Genomic DNA, 18,556 nt, shown 5'->3' on the forward strand with positions numbered 1-18,556 from the left:
GAGAATTTGCGACATTTTTGGTCTGTTCTGGCCCTTTAAGTGGGAGAAGCGGCACCTTGGACTCCCAGGTCGCTGGGTTGTGACGCTGTATGTGGAGGCGTGGTCAGAGCGGGGAAATGGCGGCGCCCTCTACCGCCGCCGGTCCAACCGCCCACTCCCTCGCCTGTCCGCTCGAGCGCAAATAGGCTACCGCAGTCAACACGCAGCACCGCCTTCCCACTGTCTCCTCTGCAGTCGCTCACCTGGTGGGTTGCTCGGTCGCTCACTAGGTCCAATCCTGCATTTGGAACCCGTGCATCTGGATTCGCGCATCTGGATTCTACGCCTGGGTCCGTCCGACCGAGTCCTCCTGTGCAACCCCTCACCAGACGCTGGTTTCGCCCCTTACCGGTCGGGCTGAAGAATTTGTTGTTAACGGACTTCCGAAAAGTTCAATTTTCCGTGTTCTGGTTATGTTTTCTGATGCTAATATTTAGTTGTCCCTAAACTTGGTTGTGTGAGAAGGCACGGCACATCCACCTATACCTCCATCTTGGCGGAAGTCCTAGCTCTGTAATTGTGGGTGAGTTTTAGAACTTCTTTGTGCCTCAGTTCCTTCATCTGTAACATGGGAATAAAAAGTGTATTTCATAGGATGTGTGAGGGTTGAATGAGTTAATACAAGTAAATGCTTAAAACAACGTGAGGCACAGAGGAGGTGCTAAGTGTAGGATACTATTACGTGGTAGTTTCGGGACCTAGCGTAGTGTTGGATACCTGGTAGGTGCTATGAAAGTATTTGTTGAATGAGTGAATGAATGAGTCAATTTCTTCTGTGTATATTGAGCTTCTGCATCAAGGAGCTCATGTCTTCTAGGTTTGGGGCTGGCATTTTTTAAAGCTCACCAAGCTAAACATTCTGTGTCAGGGTTTAGGGCTTGGAGGCCAGGGTTCCAGGAGCAGGAGAATGTGGGGGACAGGACGGGATGCTTCTGTCTGTGATGGGTTTGTGGTTTTGTGGGGCAGAGACACAAGCAAAGAGAGAAGAGCACAGGGGCGGTGGGGCTCTGGAGGTGGAGCATGGCCTCTGCCTGGGGAACGGGCAGGAACCAGGGGCAGCGCCAGAGTTTCTGGGAGGGGCTTGGAGGCAGCAGTGGATTATTTGAGGAGGCTGGTGGGGGGCTTATTTCTTCGAGCAGTGTTGACTGTGATAGTTTGGCAGTGCTGACAGAGACTTACAGACAGGACATCCCCTGGCTCCCTGCCAGTGGGGAAGCTTCCTGAAAGATGTGTCGTCTTTGAGACTGGGAGAGCAGGAAGTAGCCAGGGAAAGAGGGGAAAGGCCTTCCATGTAGAGGGAAGAGCCTGAACAGAGAGCCACGGGATGTGTTCAGGGGTTGTCTCAGTGGGGTTGCTGGGGTACCAAGAGTGAGGGAGACAGAGGTGCCAAGGCCGGGGAGGTGGGCGACAGCCAGTCATGAGAGGCCTTGGATAACATGCTCAGGAGTTTGGGCCTTACCTAAGGTCAGTGGGGAGCCAAGCACAGATTTAAAAATAGTTCTTTAGCCTTTTGGTGCTCTCTGAGCAGCACCATGGTGGTGGATGAGAACAAGAGCCTTATGAAAGGCTGCAAAAAAGGAGCCAAGAAGAAAGTGGTCGATCCATTTTATAAGGAAGACTGGTATGATGCGAAAGCAATAGCTATGTTCAATGTAAGAAATATTTGAAAAACACTAGTCACAAGAACTCAAGGAACCAAAATTGCATCTGATGGTCTCAAGGGTCTTTTTTTTTTTAAGTGAACCTAGCTGATCTACAGAAAGAAAATTCAGGCTATTTACTGCGGGTGTTCAGGGCAAACCTGTCTGCCTGACTTCCAGGGCACGGATCTTACCCATGACAAAATGTGCCCCCTGGTCAAAAACGGGCAGACCATGACTGAAGCTCACGCTGATGTCAAGACTACCCATGGTTCTTTGCTTTGTTTATTCTGTGTTGGTTTTACTGAAAAATGAAACGATCAGATTCAGAAGACCTCTCATGCTCAGCATCAGCAGGTCCGCCAAATCCAGAAGATGATGGACATCATGACCTGAGAGGTGCAGACAAATGACTTGAAAGAAGTGGTCAGTAAATTGATTCCACTCAATGTATTGGAAAATACAGGGAAAAGTCTTGCCAGTATATTTACTCCATGATATGTCTTTGTTAGAAAAGTCAAAATGATGAAAAAGCCCAAGTGTGAACTGGGAAAACTCATGGAGCTGCGAGGTAGAGTTCGCAGTTCTGGGAAAGCTACTGGGGTTGAGACAGGTGCTGAGGTTGAATGAGCTGATGGATCTGAGCCCCCAGACCAAGAATCTGGTTAAAATTCAGACATTTAATAGTGACAATTAAAAAATTCTATTTCTGATTTTCTTTTTTTTAAAGATTTATTTATTTATTTTTAGAGAGGGGAAGGGAGGGAGAAAGAGAGGGAGAAAAACATCAATGTTTGGTCACCTCTTGAGCGCCACCCACTGGGGACCTGGCTCATAACCCAGGCACGTGCTCCAACTGGGAATCAAACCAGCAACCCTTTGGTTCACAGTCCAGTGCTCAATCCACTGAACCACACCAGCCAGGGCTCTATTTATGATTTTTTAAAAAGCTGTATACTTAAAATTCACATACCAAAAATTCACCCATTTAAAGTGTAAATTTCAATGGTGTTCAGTAAATGGACAGAGTTCTCTAAGCATCACAAACTGAGAACCCAAAAGTGATCCTCCATCTCGTGTGCAGTGACACCCCCTCCCCCACCGGCACACACTAATCTGTTGTCCAGTGGATTTGCCTGCTCTGGACATTTCATGTAAATGGAGTCATACGATATGTGGTCTTTCGTGTCTGACTTCTTTTACTTAGCATAACATTTTTGAGGGTCATCCAGGTTGTAGCATGAATCAGTACTTCATTGCTTTTATGGCTGAATAATATTCTGCGGCATGGCTGTTCCACACTTTACCTAGTCATCGGCTGATGGACATCTGGCTTGTTTCCACTTTTTAGCCTTTATGATGATGCCACTATAAACATTTGCTTGTAAATCTTGTCAGATGTGTTATCAGGGCTCTTGGGTAGATTCCTAGGAGTGAAATTACTGGGTCATATGGTAAACTTATGTTTACATCTTTAAGAAACACCCAAAGTGGAAGAGGCTTGGAGAAGGGTTTTTACAAGATGGAAAGAGACCTTTGATCATGGGAGGCTAAGCTCTGTGACAGTGTGGATGGAGCGGAGGAATGGTCTGGAGAAATGCTCGCTGCTTTGCCGTTGCCCACCAGTGGGTCTGATGCTCCGGTTTCCCAGTTATGGTTGACTGGTTGATGATTAAAGGTGTTGGTAACTCTCCCCATGTCCATAGAGGAGGAAATGGGCTCCAGAACCTGGCTCCACCCTCCGAGGCCACTTTGAGAGATGGTGATTGGTAATGCCTGCTTAATCACTTTGAATCTCACGATGCCCACTCTATCCGCTAGGATTCTCTGGTGACGAGCAACAGAGCCTGACTTGGTACCTGATCTAGGGAAGGAATTTATGGAGAAATGTCTGACAGTTCACAGATAGGATGGGAAGACTGGGGAGCCGGCCTCAGGAAATGACGAAACTGCTCGGGCTCAGGACGGGCTGTGAGGCTCCGGCAGGGCTGTGTCCACCACCACTGTCATTCCATGTTCTACATCCAGCCCAGAGGACCCGACTGACACAGCCTGGGACCCGCTCATGCTTCGTGGCTAGGGGAGCTGGTGGGGCAGCCCCACCAAGACTGTATGTGGTGGCAGGGGCAGGGCAGGGGTCACATTTCCTAAAGGAACACAGGATGGTCATCCTGGAAGAAGAGGGAATACTAGATGCTGGATTTTCAAACCAAAAAGTGTCCACTACCCCATATTCCAGATGAAGGAACTAGACATGGAGAGGTTAAGAATACTTGCCCAGGGCCACAGAGCTGGGAACTGATGAAATGGATCCCAGTCTTTCTGGGTCCAAAGTCTGTGTTCTGTCTGGGACCAACTCTGGACAGAGTGGCTCTCCCAGGACCCCCAGAGCTGGTGGGGCTGGAAAGGTCACTGCCTCCTAGATAATCCAGACTCTAGAATCTTTCTGGGGCCGCCCCCAGGACTTTGGGGTCAGAAGGAGTATCTAAAAGAGCCCTGCTGCCCCCTCGGCTTTGGTCTTGTCCCCTATGCCCCAGGCAATGAGCTCAGCTGGCCCCTTGTCACCCGTAGTGGGGCCGGTGTACAATGGCTTAGAATGGGAGGTCCAGGGGACCCAGACCCTCAGCTTAGAGCTACTGCGAACTCATGGCTCTCTCTCCTTTCTGTTCTCAGATCGAGAGGACCAGTCCATTCTGTGCACGTAAGTAGAGCTGCTTTTTCTTCTGTTTTTCTGGAGTTGAAATTCAACCTATTAAATAAAGAAGAAGGTCCATGAGGGCAAGGCTCTGATATGCTCACCATCCAAAGCTCCTTGCCTCATAGCTTATTAGGGAGTGATGCTCCTTAGACATTTTGTTGAACTAATGCTCTTGTTCTGAGTCAGGCACACCTACATCGTCAGTGATACCTGGCGCCATCCTACTTTGCACAGCCTCCCACTTTTAAACTAGCATTTATTGAGCACTTACTGTGTGCCACTTACTTGAACTAAACACTTTACATGAATAATTGCATCTAATTGCAGATACCATCTCTGTGGATGAGGAAGTCTTGGCTTGTATTAAAAAGTACCACTTTATAATTTCACAATTAACAACGATATCTTATCTGTACCATATTGGCTGTTTCATGTCATTGTTTCTTTGAGGACTTGGGTACATGGTCAGAAGATATTAACTCAACTGAGAATCTTCATCATTCAGGAAAATCCCTCCTGTGGTGGGCACAATAATGCCCCCGCACCTCCCAGAGATCTCCACATCCTAATTAATCCCTGGGACCTGTGATTATGTCAGGTTACATGGCACTGGGGTGGGGGATGAAGGTTGCAGTTGGTGGTAAGTTTGCCAGTCAGGTGACCTTAAAATAGGGAAATGACCCTGGATTATTCAGGTGGGCCCAGTGTGGTCACAAAGTCATTAAAAGTAGAGAAAGGAGGCCGAGGAAGAGAGGCCGTGATGAAGTGAGAAACACTTGACCTAAGATTACTGGCTTTGAAGATGGAGGGCGTCTAAGAGGACAGGCAAGGTGGAGAACAGCTCTGGAAGCTGAAAAAGGCAAGAAAACGGGCTCCCCCCTCGTGCTCCCAGAGAGAAACACAGCCCTGTCGACAGCTTGGTTTTAGCTCAGTAAGGTCCACGTCAGACATCTGACCTCCAGAACTTGTGTGTGTGTTGTTTTAAGCCACTAAGTGTGTGGTAATTTGTTACAGCAGCAAAGGGAAACTAACATACCACCAGCCCCTACACTCACTCCTGCCACGACTCACTGTGTATATTCAACAGATTTAATGGGCCAGGCCCCCTGATGAGTTGCAGGCATGAGCCCAAAATAAGCATGATCTCTCAAGAGGGAAGACAGCCACTAGGACAGTTATCGCACACTTCCCTTGTGTGCTCTCTGAATGCACTGTTTGACCCTGTGAAGACACCACCTTTTCAGAAACTTTTATAAAATACATACACATTTTTGAAAAATCAGCCAGGTAACTCTGTAATTACAAACTGTGAAAATACTGAAAATATGAATGATGGAACATGTCAGGGAGTAGGAAGATGCATATACATAGGAGGAGTTCTAATCAAGGAGAACAGTAAAGTCTTACCCAGAGAAGTGACATTTCAGCAGAGATGACAGAGAAAAGAAGGGAAGGGTTTCCATCGTGTGCAAAGGTCCTGAATTCAGGTGAACCATGTTCTTTCTGACAAACAGGTCTGTGAGGGAATTGCCCCCCAGCAAAGTCCTCTGTGGGAGAAGAGCCGTTGCAGGACATCTAGGCTGTAAACCCAAGGGCCAGTTGAAACCAAGCAAACACTGTTAATATGTGAAAAGGACCAGGTGTAACACAGTAGGGAATGGTGGGGAGTGTGGTGAAGTGGCCCATTTGAGGGTGCAGCAGCTATTTCTCTCCAGCCCACTAGTGCTATGGGGGAGTTCAGGTCCAGTGTCTCCAGACACCCCTACATTTCAACAGAAGCTGCAATCTAGTTTTTTTGTAATGTGAAATCTCCAATTTTTTAACATTAACAATTAATTTGCATGAGCGCACACAGAGCACCATTCAGATAAATTCTATTTGTGGGCTCACGTTGGCCAGTGGGCCACCTTGTTTACAACCCCTGTCCCAGAACTTTGGGCCTGGAAGTATCCTCAGAGATGACCATGCCCACTGTTCCTGCCACACAAACAGCAGTTGCAAGAAATTTTCATGGAGCATCTAAATCTGGAACGATCCACTTTATTTAAAATGAACGTAGATTCAAGTCGGTCTCAGTAGCAGTACCCCCTTTCATTCACTTGTGTTCTAAATACTGCTTTGAGTGGGAGGGAAAGGGGCAGGGCAATGAATACGGCCGGGGGTTGCGTCACACGCAGCCAGGCTGGCTATGGCCAGTGTGAGCTGTGTGTCAGGGTGGCGTGGCCATGACAAGTAGGGTTCAGCCCTGGGGTCTCACAGTTGTGCATGTCACCGAGGAGAAACCAGCATGTTCTTTAGGAAGAAAACAAACACCTGCCTATCTCGTGCCGGTGAGGTTACCGCGGATGGACAATGTACGCCAGAGTGAGGGTGAGAACGGGACAGGGGGCCCTGCCAGCCCCCCATGGGGTTCATTCCATGTGCCCCTTACAGTGGGGGTGTGTGGCCACGCCAAGCACTGCTCTCTCCTGCACGTGCTCTCTCCTGCACTGTCTGTGCTGCACACTCGGGATCCCTGTGTCTAGTCGACATTTATTCACAGGCGGTGCAGTCCGAGGGTCCTGCGGACAAAGCCATGGCTGTGATACTTTGACGCTGTCTTAAGGGATTTTTCGGAGCTAACTTTCTGTGGTTTTGATGACTTATATGCTGTCGGTACCCAAACTCCATGTCAAAGGAGACGGAGCAACCTCTCTAGAATCTAGGGCCATTCATGGCAGGCGCCTTGGGGTGTCAGTGGATCATGTCACTGGGAGACTGTAGAGTGGGGGTTAAAGCCACACCATCCAGGTGACAGTCCTGGCTCTGCCCCTCACTAGCTTGGATCTTCAGCCACAAAATGTAACCTGTTCATGGCTCCCATTCTCACCTATGAAGTGGAGAAGTGTAGGGATGAAAATGGTATTTGATTCATAGGGCTGTTGTGAGGATTACATGAATAGTAATACGTATATGTGTATATATATATATGAGTGTATATATGTATAAATGAGTGTACGTATATTTACATAAATGCATGTGTGTGTATTTGACTAAGTATCAAGCTCTGTAAGATATCATACATGACTTACAGGGCTTGGCTTGGTTCCCAGCCAGGTGAGCTATTATTATCATGTGTGTCCTGAAAGAACAGAGGCAAAAACTCATGGATCAAGTTCAGTCACCTCATTTTTCATAAAGGAGATCAGAAAGGTTAGATTTTCCCAGAGGCACACAGCAAGTATTTGTGAATAGTGAGCCTTGGAGCTAAATTTCTTGAGACCAGGTGAGGGCCCAACCCTCATTTGTTGGACTTTAGCAATGAGCCAGCAACAACCCTAACTGACCCCTGCTCCGCTGTGGACTGTGGACAACAGGGACTGACGAATGGCGGCATCCTCTGTATTTAGCACATAGAGTTAGAAAAAAAAGATCTGCAGCCTGCCTAGATGATGAGAAAGAGCCAGCCTTATGCAAGATTTGGGAGAAAATTTCCGGTGGTAATAGCAGGAGCCAAGGTCCTGAGATAGGGACACAGTTGTCTTTCGAGGGACAGAAGGTCCAAGCGGCTTGTACAGGAAGAAAGGAGGTAGATGGGAGAATGTGGTCATGGAGGTGGTCATGCAGGGCCTGACAGGTGTGGGGACAGTGTGGACCAGAGGTAGACTCAGGGTGGCCAGAAGTGCCACTTGGGGACATACATGCACTGATCCTTTCAGGGTCTGGGGACACTTGCACAAGTCACCTGGACATAGCACTCCCCACTTGGGTCACTCAGACTCTGTGGCAGGAGACACTGGTCTCAGGCCATTCTCCTTTCCAAGGCAGGTGACTCGGGACACTCCCCCAGGGCCAGCGTCAACTCTTGTGAAACTGGGGCTTCTGAGGGCTTTGCATTGGGTGCTTCACCCAAGGGCTGCATTACCTCCCAACCAGGCTCTCCCCACCATCCCTTTCATTCTGTCTTTGAAAAACTACTTTCTGGTGAAGGCCTGCAGGATTTTAGAAGGTTTTTTTTTTTTTTAATCACACAGCACAATTCAGAGAGGACATGAATATCTCAAGAGGGTCACAGCTGTGGTTAGAGGATGAGCCCTTGGAGGCATGGAGCTGGGTTCCATTCCTGAGTGTCAGCAATGTGTTCTTGGGCAAGTCGGTTAAGTCCGCAAGCCTCAGTTTCCTCGTCTGTACAATGGGGACAATAATTGTTTCTGCCTCCGAGTGCTGTTGGGGGAATTGAAGGAGCAAGGTAGGGAAGAACGGAGCACAGTTCCGAGCACCTAGTCGGGGCCCCGTAATTGTTAGCTGGTGTTCCGATGCAGTGCTGGTGGTCAGTCAGTACTAGCTGAAGTTCTGCTGCGCCTTGCTTGCTGGAGGCTCTGTGTGCAGGAGAGAAACCCAGGCTTGGGAATCAGAATGCCGGCTGTGCTGGAACCTCTGCCGGCACAGCCCCGGGATCCCCGAGTTAGAGCTCTGTGAAGAGTTGAGTAGTTGTGCTAGAGACCACCTGTGACATGTTTCCCTCCCATTTACACACATCCCCTTTGAATGACTGCTAATCCTCCTCGGAGCTATTGAACCACTTAATCAGATTCCAAGTGTAGGATTTTGAGGTCATTTTCAATTTTACCCTCTAATGATTTTTGTTGGCGGAACTTTTTCTGCAAATTCCTCTGCTTGTTTCTTTGAGGATGGGTTCCCAAGGAGCAGGATCACAAAAGCCAAGACCATGCATGGTGATTAAGGGTCCTGATTCAGGAGTTCGGTCTGAAAAGAATTCACGTGGCTGACTCGGTACAGAGTGGACGGAGCAAGATACGAGCTCTGACTCCCCAACCTCCTTTGCCTGGCACCATGGTTATGATTTTGGCTGTATAGGCACATTATTATTAGATTAATAGTGTTCTTTAAATGTGATCACTTTTTAAGAAATGAAATCTTTATTTTGAAATAATTTTAGGTTTACAAAATATGTCAAAGATAGTGCAGTGAGTTCCCATGCCCCCTTCAAGTGTTGGTTTCCCCTGCCATTACCATCTGATATCGCCGTGGTACATTTCTCGCAATCAGGCCCCAACACTGGTACCTGACTACTAATTAAACTATAGACTTTGTTTATATTTCACTAGATTCCCCCCCTAATATCCTCTTCCTGTTCCTTGACCCCGTCCACAATACCACGTTCCATTCACGGTTCTGTCTCCGTGGGCCTGTTAGCTGTGACAGATTCTCAGACTCCCCTTGTTCTGCATGACCTTGGCAGTACTGACGAGGGCAGGGCAGGGATTTAGCAGAACCTGCTCAGTTTGGTTTGTCTGATGTTCTCGTCGTTACACGGGGTTGCAGGTTTTAGAGAAGAATGGCGCAGAGTGAAGTGCCTTCTCCATCACATCTCAGAAGTTCATGATACTCACCTGACATCCGCAGGATATTAACTGACCTATCACTAGTGATGCTGGCCTTCATCACCTGGTTAGGGCTGTGCCTGCCAGCATCTCAACTTCTGTTCCCTTCTGTGGCATCATCCAAGGTAGTGATGTCTGTGAAAATCTTTGTTTTACTGTTCGGGTTTCCAGAGTGGGCAAAAGTCGGTTTACAGTTGTTAGCATGGAAAATAATACAAGAATTAATAAATAATGATAGAAGAGTAAACTCTGTTTCGTGGACTCACAACTGTAAATAAACTTCCTGCTGCCCCACCCGGCACATTTTCTGACCGTGTGCTGCCTGAAACGTCTCAGGTGCCCCTGGTGCGGGACCTGCTGGACCTCTGTCCCCTATTGTGGCAGCACATCAGTTCCTGGGCACCTGGTGGAGGAGACGAATGGCCCGGATAAGCTCCAGAGACTCGTGGTGCAGTGGCTTGTGTTGGAACTGGAAAAACTTGCGTCGTTATTTAGTGCCTTGGCGTTTGGGAGGCAGCTGGGCCAGCCAGTGAGCTGGCGGGGGTGGAAACGCTCGTTGTGGGTCGTCCTCACAGAGGACGCCGAAGGGCCCGTGAAGTCTGAGCTGTGCACACCCCTCTGTTTCAGGGCGGGGGGGGCTCTGGAGGGGGTGTCAGGGAGTAGTCTCCTCCGGCAGAGGACGGGCCGGGAGCAGCCCATTTGGGAGTTCAAAACGGGTGAGAACCATGAGTTGGAGGAGCAATGGAGGACCCTGTGGATTCTGATAAATATTTTGCTGTGAGAATGTCTGGCTCTTCCCCCAAACATCCGACCCATCAGCGCAGCCTGCGGTGGAAAGATTTCTGGGTGAGCTGGTGTCTACAGGAGTGGACGAGAGGTTTCCTGGTCTCGGTTTCCGGAGATCCTGGGCTGGGAGTGAGCCCACCCTGGGCCAGGCTCCTCTGCACGTTAGCTGACTCTTGACTGAGGAAGTGAAGTGCTGGGGGGCATTTGGGTCCCTTTCACTCCTAAGAGATGCTGTGACAACACTTGGAGGCCCTGAGCAAGGCAACGTGAGTCTCCAGAACAGGCCGGATTTTCATTCTGGAGGCAGCCAGCGCCCTCGACAGAACAGCGCAGGGTCCCAGGCTCAGCTCTGCCACGTCCTCACGGCGTGACCTGCAGAAAGTATTTAGCACAGTGCCTGACAACACACACGTTCTTTTAACCTCCGACTGATACTTAGCATTTCAAAATAGACAACAAATCATGTTATAAGCAGAATTATTAACAGATATCAACTGTAACTGGCTGTATTTCTAGACTTTTGCTGCTCCAGCTTTTGCTATGTGTTTACAGTTGTGAATGACAAGTTCTGAGTTAAGGTGCTAAGGAGTTCTTATTGCCTTGCATGAAGCTAGAGCCTGCTATCTGCTTTTCAAAGTGCTTTTCCAGCCTTTTTCCTCAATATTTCTTATAATAAGCTCCCAAGGTCAAAAGGACAGACTCAGGCAATAAATATTTATTTTGCACCTACTGGTGCCAGGAGGTGCTAGGCCCTGGGGGTCCTGGGGGTGAACTAGATGAATAAGAATTTTGGATGGTGATGGTTGCGATGAAGACAGTGAAATGCACCAGTGGAAGATCTGGACAGTTTGTAGTTAGTTTGGGATTGATGTATAGGGAAAATTGGAAGATAATAAAACAAGGTAATTATTAATTCCAGAGAAAACTAAAGCCAGGCAGGACAGAGGAAAAATTACAGTGGACGAAGGGTCCCCACTGCGTGTAGTGTTTCTGTCATCTTTATAGTGCAAACCCTGAGTGTTGATCTAACTGGAAATAGTGTATGTGACCAGATCGCCTCTATGGGGAAGAGGAGAGGGTTGAATGGGAGCTGAATTCCCCTTCTCCATGGTGAGAAATCAACATTCGATGCTTAACAATGAACAATAAGAATGAATGATGTAATGCCACTTTGGTGTATGGGTGTAAATGCAAAGACCACCTGCTGACCTGGTGTTTCCTGCCTTTCCATCATTTAGAGGCCACCTACAGCCCTTGGCTCGTGGCCCCTTCCTCCACCTTTAAAGCCAGCTTGTAGCAGCATCAAATCTCTTTCTCTGGCTCTCCAACTAGCCTTTTATAAGGACCCTTCTGTAATCACCTTGGGTGACTAGCATAATCCAAAATAATCACCCAACCTCCAGACCCTAAATTTAATCATAGCTGCAAAGTCTATTTTGCCACAGAAGATGACATGGTTTCGTGTTCTGGGGTTAGGATGTGGACATCTTTGGAGGGGCCATTATTTAGGCAACCCGAGAGCCCTCTGAGCATCTATGAGCCAGGCCCATGTGTCAGACATGTATCATCTGGCAAGGTACCTGGGTAGAAAAATGACAATGCTCATCTACGTCTGTAGAAAAATAGCATTGCTCAACCATCGTCTATTAAGTGAATGAATTTAGCATCACGGCAGAAGGGAGTAGGGTGGAATGTGCCTAACAGACAGCTTCATAGCTGTGTGACCCTGCACCTGTGGCTTAACCTCTCTGTGCTGAGTTTGTGGAGAGGCTCCAAGGATAAAAACGAACCTACCCTTCCCTCAGTCCCAACACCCACATCAACACCAGGTTCTGCTTCCTCTAAAGCAGCATATGGTATAATAGGACTTTTTGTGATGATGGCTGCTGAGCACTGGAAACATGACTCATGTAACCAAGGAGCTGGAGTTTCATTATCTAATTTTAGTTCATTTAAATAGCCACCTCTGGCTAGTGGTTCCTGCACTGGACAATGTGGTCTAAAATATTTCTCACCTCTGTCCACGCCTCAGATTCCATTGCCTCTCCCTAATTCACTGAATGTCTCTGAGCCTCAGTTTCCCTGTTTGTAAAATGGGTTCAGTAGGTGCTCCACCGGGCGACCGTTGCAGGGATGAAAGGAGTGAGTTCATGGAGGAGACTGGGAAGAACGCCACTGCCCCTGACCAGCACCCAGTAAGGATCAGCTGCTGTAACAGTGATCACTGTTTACTTACTTATCCTCCCTGCAATCCGGTCTCCACCTGGCAGCTTGATTTCTTCCCCACCGGTTCTCAATACTCACTCCCTACTGAAGGGGTTTTCTCTCCTTATTAGAGTGACATCAACACCTTTTACTTGGGCCTAGACGGGGGTTTGTGATCCAGCCCAGCCTTTCTTCCCTCATCACTCACTGCTGTCCTCCTTCTGACCCTCCAGCTGCACCGGCCCCTTTTGGTTCCCACATGTGCCCTGCACTTCCTGGCCGTGGGCCTTTGTCCCTGCCGTTCCTGCTGCCTGGTACTCTCTTACCTTGGGTCTCCCCATGGCACAGCTTTGCATCTTTCAGGGTCCAGCTCCTCCTCAGCTACGCCATCGACAGCCGGCCCCTCGCCTCGGTCCTCTCAATCCTGTTACCCTGATAAAGTGATAATAGCCACCTCCCATGATCTTGATTATTTATTCATTTCCTTGTCTATTGCCAGCCTCCCTCCTGGAATGTATGCTCATGGCGGATGGGGACACTCCTCATCTGTCCACTCACACACTGCCCTGCTCGTAGCCAGGCCTCAGTCATAAGGAGGCATTTGGCCAGTGCAAAAAGGCAAATCCCCAAATCATTCAGCTGTTATTTGAAAGTACATTCTGTTGCCTCTGAACCACCAACAGCTTAGCTGTCCTTATTAAATTTTATCTTGGCCATCTAAAATCAGCCAAAGTGACTTAAGGATCTACAAATTGATACCAGGGTATTAGCTTTTGGAAATAATCGGTGATCAAGGTAAGCCAGGTTGGGACTAACAGTTCGCTATAGGTAATTAGTAGTTGAGATACTGACAATTGAATGAAGGTAGTTGTTAGACATGAGTTCCGCTGGTCCAGCATGCAGTTCCTCTGGTGTGAACCAGTCTCAGGCCCTGGCTGAGGGACCAGCACACCAAGGGGCCCCGGGTCGAGAGGAAGCTGCGTGCTCACAGGGTAACTGTGTGTGTGTGCATGGGAGGGGCTGAGGGAGGAGGAGGAGGGTGGGGGGCACATGAGATTAGAGAAAAGCGTGTGGGGTCTCCTAGGTCCTGGGAGTGAATTTGACTTTTAAAATGGACAGGAAAGAGCTGGAAGGCTCAGCCAGCGCTCAGCAAACTCGGACCAGTGAGCCACATTTGGCACCTGTCTGTATTTTTGTAAATAAAGTTTTATTGGAGCTTTATAACATGCCCACTGTTTATACATTTCCTTTCATGCTACAAAGGCAGAGCTGAGTAGCTGGGACAGAATGTGTGACATGCAAGGCCTAAAACATTTACTGTCTGGCCCTTCATAGAAATGACTTGCTGGCACCTGGCTTAAACAGTGGGGAATAAATGACATAACTTATATTTTAATGATAGTATGAATTGAATGTTGAAGGTAATGATCTAAACAGAACATATAAGCATTAGGGGAAAATGGTTATTAAGTAATAATATCTAACATCTTTTGTACCTGACTTTGTTCTAAATGTATATATATATATATATATATATATATATATATATATTCACCCATTTAATCCTTGTGATAATCATATGAGCTTTTATTATACCCATTTTATAGATAGGAAACCAACACATGGGAGTAGTTCAATGACTTGCTCAAGGTCACACAGGTAACTGGCAGAGCAGGGATTTGAACTCGGGCAGTCAGGTCCTGGAGCTCATTGTGCTATTTTGCTTATTGATGCCACAGGGGAAGGATGTGTGGGGAAGCTGGAGGCAGTATTCAGAATGGCAGTGCTTAACTGGGCTTTGCAGGGTGTATAGGAGCTGGATAGCACAGATGCCGGAGGACTTTGCCATCTGCAGGGGTTAGAATCACATGAGAATCAGGGACTGAACAGCCCTGAGACTCAGAGCCAACTTGGCCTTACTACCAAGGACAACCAGCTGAAATGGACTTGGGAATGGTGTTCAACCCTGGGAGCCAGCACCAGCTACCTGATTCATGAAGTTATACAATAGAAAAATGCAGTGCCCCTTGTTTAAAAATCGTTACAAATTTCGAGATGGCTGTAAGAGCATTAAGTCAAGCACAGGACCCTCCTCGGGGAGATCTCTGTGGGACCGCCCAGGTCACACACCTGTGAAGCCTGGTCTGCTTGGGGCTGAGGACTGAGCAGCCACTGGGGAGCTCCTTCCAGCCTCTGGCACTGGACTGACTTAAAAGACTTGGCGGCAGCGTAATTACGGGGCCATACAGCTGTCTATTGTCATGAATCCAGGTCTTTCTCCAGGAGGAGTGGCCTGGGTTCTAAATCCCTTAAGAAATAGGGCAGAGGATTAGGGTGCTCAGACCAGGAAGGTATTTGCACCCCCAGAATCAGAGGCTGGAAAAGCAAAGATGAATGTTTCTGAAGCAGCCCCGAGTACATCAGTCTTCAGACACCCTGAGCCTGGAGCTTGGGGTGTTTTCTTTGGCAGAACCTCCCAGGACAATTTATTTTTATCAGTAGAACTTGGAAACTGTGGAGCCAAGCAGCCCACACGGGGAGAAGCAGATTCCCAGGGTCCGTGTCCCACTTCCCCTCCCCTACCAGGTGGAAGACCAGGCCATGGTCACAGTTGGTCATGCGATGTCTTTGTTGTAGAAGCGAGGAGGTGGGAGACGCTGAGGGTGAAGGTGGGAAATGAGAAAACTTGGGCAAGGGAAGACGGGTGGAACTGATTCCCGGACACTGTGTGCTCTGCTGTCTCCCTGACTCTTGTCTTGGATCTGAATGGGCTCGGACCACCTACAGGCAGTCGGCCACACGAAAATCGTCTCCTTCCTCCCACTCTGACCGGAGGCCGGCCCCTCCAGTTTGGGTGGATGTCTGCAAAGCGTTCTGACATTGGCCCGATTGAAGTGATTCATATTTAGGGTGGCTTGGTTTTTTGGTCCCTGGTCATATTTTTAAAGAGCCTATTGAGGCAAGCGAAGGCACCCAGAGTGTATGAATAACTTTGGTGAAGTGACGTCAGGGCTTTTCTCTCCTGCGTTCCACCCCCTTTACTCACTTATCAAAATAAAACGTGGCTTGGGCAGCAAGGAGACTCACGTTCAAATCTCACTTCCTCTCCTTTTCCTGTCGGTGAGATAGCAGGAGCAGTTGGGACCTGACACTTTGTTTTGCTTCAGCCCTCTCAGCCTCAGTTTCCCCAGGTGGGTGATGGGGGATAGTCACTAACTCCTCCCTTAGGTTGTCGGGAGGATTACATGAACAGATCTGTGAGGCCAGTGCCTCATTAGAGTAACCCTTCAAGAAATACCAATTCCTTTTCCCTCCCTTCCTCTGGTCCTAGAAAGCAAGTTCCTAGAGGGTCGGGCCTATGTCATGAAATCACTCATTAAAATGTAGTAAAAGAGTCCCGATTGCATTGGAACCAGAGACCTGACTTTCCGACTCTGCCCTGACCTTGCTGTGTGGCCTAGGGCGCATCGTTTACCCTCTCTGGGCTAGCATTCCTCTTCTTCAATAACACGGATATGTCCTACCTTCAGGACTGGGGGTCAAAGAGAGAATGCATGTGAAACTCACAGGGCTTCTGCTCCCCCTTCAAAGTCCATTCTCTCCTTAAAATGTAAAAACAGTTTATTATTTTTGGACTTGGCTTTACCTCCCATTCCCATTTCACAAGGTGCCTCTGAGGCCATGCGGAATGCTGTGGCCCTTTGGGAATAAAGACCGCTGGGGAGGGGCAGGGCAGTGCGTGAGACTTCCCTTTGTTCCTGGCGATCAGACCCTTGATTTATGGACTGAGCAGCCTGTCGGACTGGATCCAGTGATTAGAGGCACATGCTTCTTCTTTCCTTCTTTTTCTTTTTAACCATGAGCAAAGTTATTAACGGGCCCTTGGCAGAGCAAATTAATTTTTTTATTTCCTAATTAGGAAGAAGAGCAGGGACCACACTAGCACTGGTGGTGCTGGTTCAGCAGGGAGAATCTTGAGCTGACCTCAGGGTGGACAAATTCTCTTCCAGACTTAAAAAAGTGATCTCTTTTCAGCATATGCCTTTCAGAATATTCAGTGAGCTCAGAAAATGAGCGAGTCTGGACAAAGAAAGGAAGCACACACACACACACACACACACACACAGGACACGAAGGGAGGAGGCTTGGGTTAAGGCCGTGTCCGTCCCGCTCACTAGGAATGGTGGGAGTCAGAGGCAGGGTCTGAACTCTCGTGTGACCCTGCGGGTCCCACCACAGTGGTCTCCAGTGGCCAAGAGAGGCAGCTGGCTCAGACAGGCCATCTGGGTTAAAAAAAAATCTACCCTCATATTCTAGGAATACTCTTTTGATAAGACAGTGCCCTGCTAATCTAAACGTATCAGTCTTTTACACCTCAGCAGGAATTACTTCCACGAGGTTCACCTTTTGACACTGAGCCAGAAACCTGACCATCGGAGTGGGGTTCTCCGGGGGACGAAGGGGCTTCATCTGTCCAGGGGCTAATGGGATACCCAGTCTTTTTTTCCCGGAAGGGGAATTTCTAAAGTTTTTACCTTAGGCCCCAACACTGTGAGAGAGACTTACATCTTTTCTTGAAAGCTGCCTCTTGCCTAATTTTTCCATCTCTAACAACGCTACTGATATCTCGTCAGTAGAGAAGTCACAGTAGAACTATCCTGTATGAACCCTGGAGGAAAAACTACGGCCGGGGCGGCAATGATGTGTCAGTGCAGGTTCCTCGCTTTGATAAACGTATCTGGCTGGTGGGGATGTTCAGTATTGGCGGGCTGTGCCTGTGGGGGGCACAGAGGGACGTGGGGACTCTGTGTACTTCTCACTCCATTCTCCTTTGACCCTAAAACTGCTCTAAAATGTACAATCCATGTTTTAAACTCCAAATAAGCCTAAGTTTGGACCTTGGTAGGAAAACTCTGGTTTTCTCTTTCACCCTCTTAGTCTGAATTCTTTCTTGCCTCCTCCCTCTCAGGAGGAGTCGATTGAGATCGTGGTCTGGGGTTTGAGGCCTAGCCTGCTATCTGCCAGCAGTGTGAATTTGGGCAAGCCACTTCCCTGCAGACAGCCTCAGTTTCCCCATTTGGCAAATGGCCTGGAGCTGCAGAAAGGCACCCACAGAGCACCCACGCAGGACTATCTCCAGTGAGACATTGTCCCCATGTCTTTCAGAGGTGAGTCCGGAGCCGGGAAGACGGAGAACACCAAGAAAGTCATCCAGTACCTGGCCGTGGTGGCTTCCTCCCACAAGGGCAAGAAGGACACAAGCATCACGGTGAGTGGCTGTGCCTTAGCAGAGGGGTGTCTGGGCTCGTGGCCTGACCGAGCCGCAGACAAGCACTGTTAAGCGGTCCAGGACTCAGCATTGTAAGCGCTCAGGTCCCTGTTTAACTGTCTCCTCCCCCAATGGCTCACAGGAGGGGTCTTTTTCTCCCTGGGGGGTGGCGTTTGGGTCTGCGCAGCCAGGATCATCCTCCGAGGGCTCCTGTTTTGTGAAATGGGAGGAGCCCTCTCCCAACCACCGTGAGGAGTCCTTGTTCTCCATCAGGGTTTCTCCACGGTGGCACCAGTGCCACTTTGGACCAGATAATTCTGTGCTGTGGGCATCTTATGCACTGTAGGGTGTTAGGCAGCACCTCTGGCCTCTTCCCACTAGATGCTGGTAGCAACTCCTCCCTCAGGGTGACAACCAAACGTGTTTCTTTACACTGCCGGGGGTCCTCTAGGGGGCAGAGTCACCCTGACTTGGAGCCATTGCTTTGTGGGAGTCTGTGGACCCCCTAGTGTGTGGCACCCCTGCTATTCCTCGA

The 18,556-nt window shown here is 48.7% G+C and overlaps 1 protein-coding gene and 1 pseudogene across 4 annotated transcripts in view; both read left to right on the forward strand.

Annotated features, from left to right (window-relative positions):
* The window catches only part of MYH11 (myosin heavy chain 11), a 108,252-nt gene that overhangs the window by 31,937 nt on the left and 57,759 nt on the right, over positions 1 to 18,556 (forward strand). For all 4 annotated transcript variants that reach the window (XM_053672161.1, XM_053672162.1, XM_053672163.1 and 1 more), the window contains exons 3-4: positions 4,353 to 4,380; positions 17,919 to 18,021. In XM_053672161.1, the coding sequence (XP_053528136.1) occupies positions 4,353 to 4,380; positions 17,919 to 18,021 (131 nt within the window). The remainder of the gene's footprint in view (positions 1 to 4,352; positions 4,381 to 17,918; positions 18,022 to 18,556) is intronic.
* On the forward strand, positions 1,526 to 2,348 carry LOC119059282 (40S ribosomal protein S3a-like; annotated as a pseudogene).

The sequence above is a fragment of the Artibeus jamaicensis genome, unplaced genomic scaffold (genome assembly GCF_021234435.1).
Source record: "Artibeus jamaicensis isolate MK-2021 breed Jamaican fruit bat unplaced genomic scaffold, CSHL_Jam_final contig_729, whole genome shotgun sequence".
Classification (NCBI taxonomy): Eukaryota; Metazoa; Chordata; class Mammalia; order Chiroptera; family Phyllostomidae; genus Artibeus; species Artibeus jamaicensis.